The sequence below is a fragment of the Penaeus monodon genome, chromosome 20 (genome assembly GCF_015228065.2).
Source record: "Penaeus monodon isolate SGIC_2016 chromosome 20, NSTDA_Pmon_1, whole genome shotgun sequence".
NCBI classification, from domain to species: domain Eukaryota; kingdom Metazoa; phylum Arthropoda; class Malacostraca; order Decapoda; family Penaeidae; genus Penaeus; species Penaeus monodon.
The window spans coordinates 19,313,522-19,314,419 of record NC_051405.1 but is presented as its reverse complement, the minus strand read 5'-3'; the positions used below and the strand labels follow the sequence as shown (position 1 = coordinate 19,314,419).

General features: G+C 34.5%; 1 protein-coding gene across 1 annotated transcript in view; it reads right to left on the bottom strand.

Moving 5' to 3' along the window:
- The window catches only part of LOC119585683 (exportin-2-like), a gene marked incomplete in the record, with an annotated part of 15,193 nt that overhangs the window by 7,938 nt on the left and 6,357 nt on the right, over positions 1-898 (bottom strand). The window contains 1 exon segment of the mRNA XM_037934358.1: positions 393-538. Coding sequence (XP_037790286.1) covers positions 393-538 — 146 coding nt within the window.

The window sequence follows — 898 nt, the reverse complement described above, 5'->3', positions numbered from 1 at the left end:
TTGGCTGAAAATTGGTTACACTAATTTTATATCATATTTCGTATGCAGTAAACCATTGATAAAAAACCTACATCTATGAGTTTTCACACCGTATGCAAAATCAAGATTATATAAAGTACCTAGTGCATCCATCCACTAATTGTTACCATAAAAAAGGCAAGTAAAAGTAATGAGTAATTATTTGAAGCCCAAAGCATCAGTAGAGCATATAAAACACTGACAATTCAGTTTTCCTGATGTAATAAAATGGAGTAATGGACATCTACAGCACTCACAGGTGCAGAGCTGAATACCTTGAAGAATTGCCATCACACTGGCAGTTCTTCAACTCATTGAACACCTCAACAGCCCCTCCCCCTCTATATAACAGAAGAATTGTGTAATCTACATACCACAAGAAGATTTGTCAGTGGCTGGGCAAAGTTATTCAACACAAACAAGATTTCTCGCCACAGCTCTTCGGATTTATGCTCAAACTCATATCGTCGCATAACAGAGTATGAGGTCTGCAGCACCCCATTGATAACATTGAAGTCCCCTGTTAAAGTAAAATAAGGTAGGACAGAAGTTTTTATCACCACCACAATTACTAATATAAAAATGAAAACACATCAGGTATTAAAATTTGTACTAATAAGAAAAATAATTTTAAGGGAACCATAGGGGAGCAGGAAGCCAAAGGAAAACAAGAGTTGAGCCTTGTTTGGAATACACTATTAAAAGAACCTGAAAAATAAAATTAGGTGCCACAACATGGCTATAAATAAAACACTTGTCAATAGTTAGTTTCTTTGGTCAGAAGTTAAAAAAAAAACTGCCATAATATAATTTTTCTTGTATGTGTTTTTTTCCCCCTAGAAGCTAAATACCTATTTTTAAACATTTCTGCAGTTAGCTA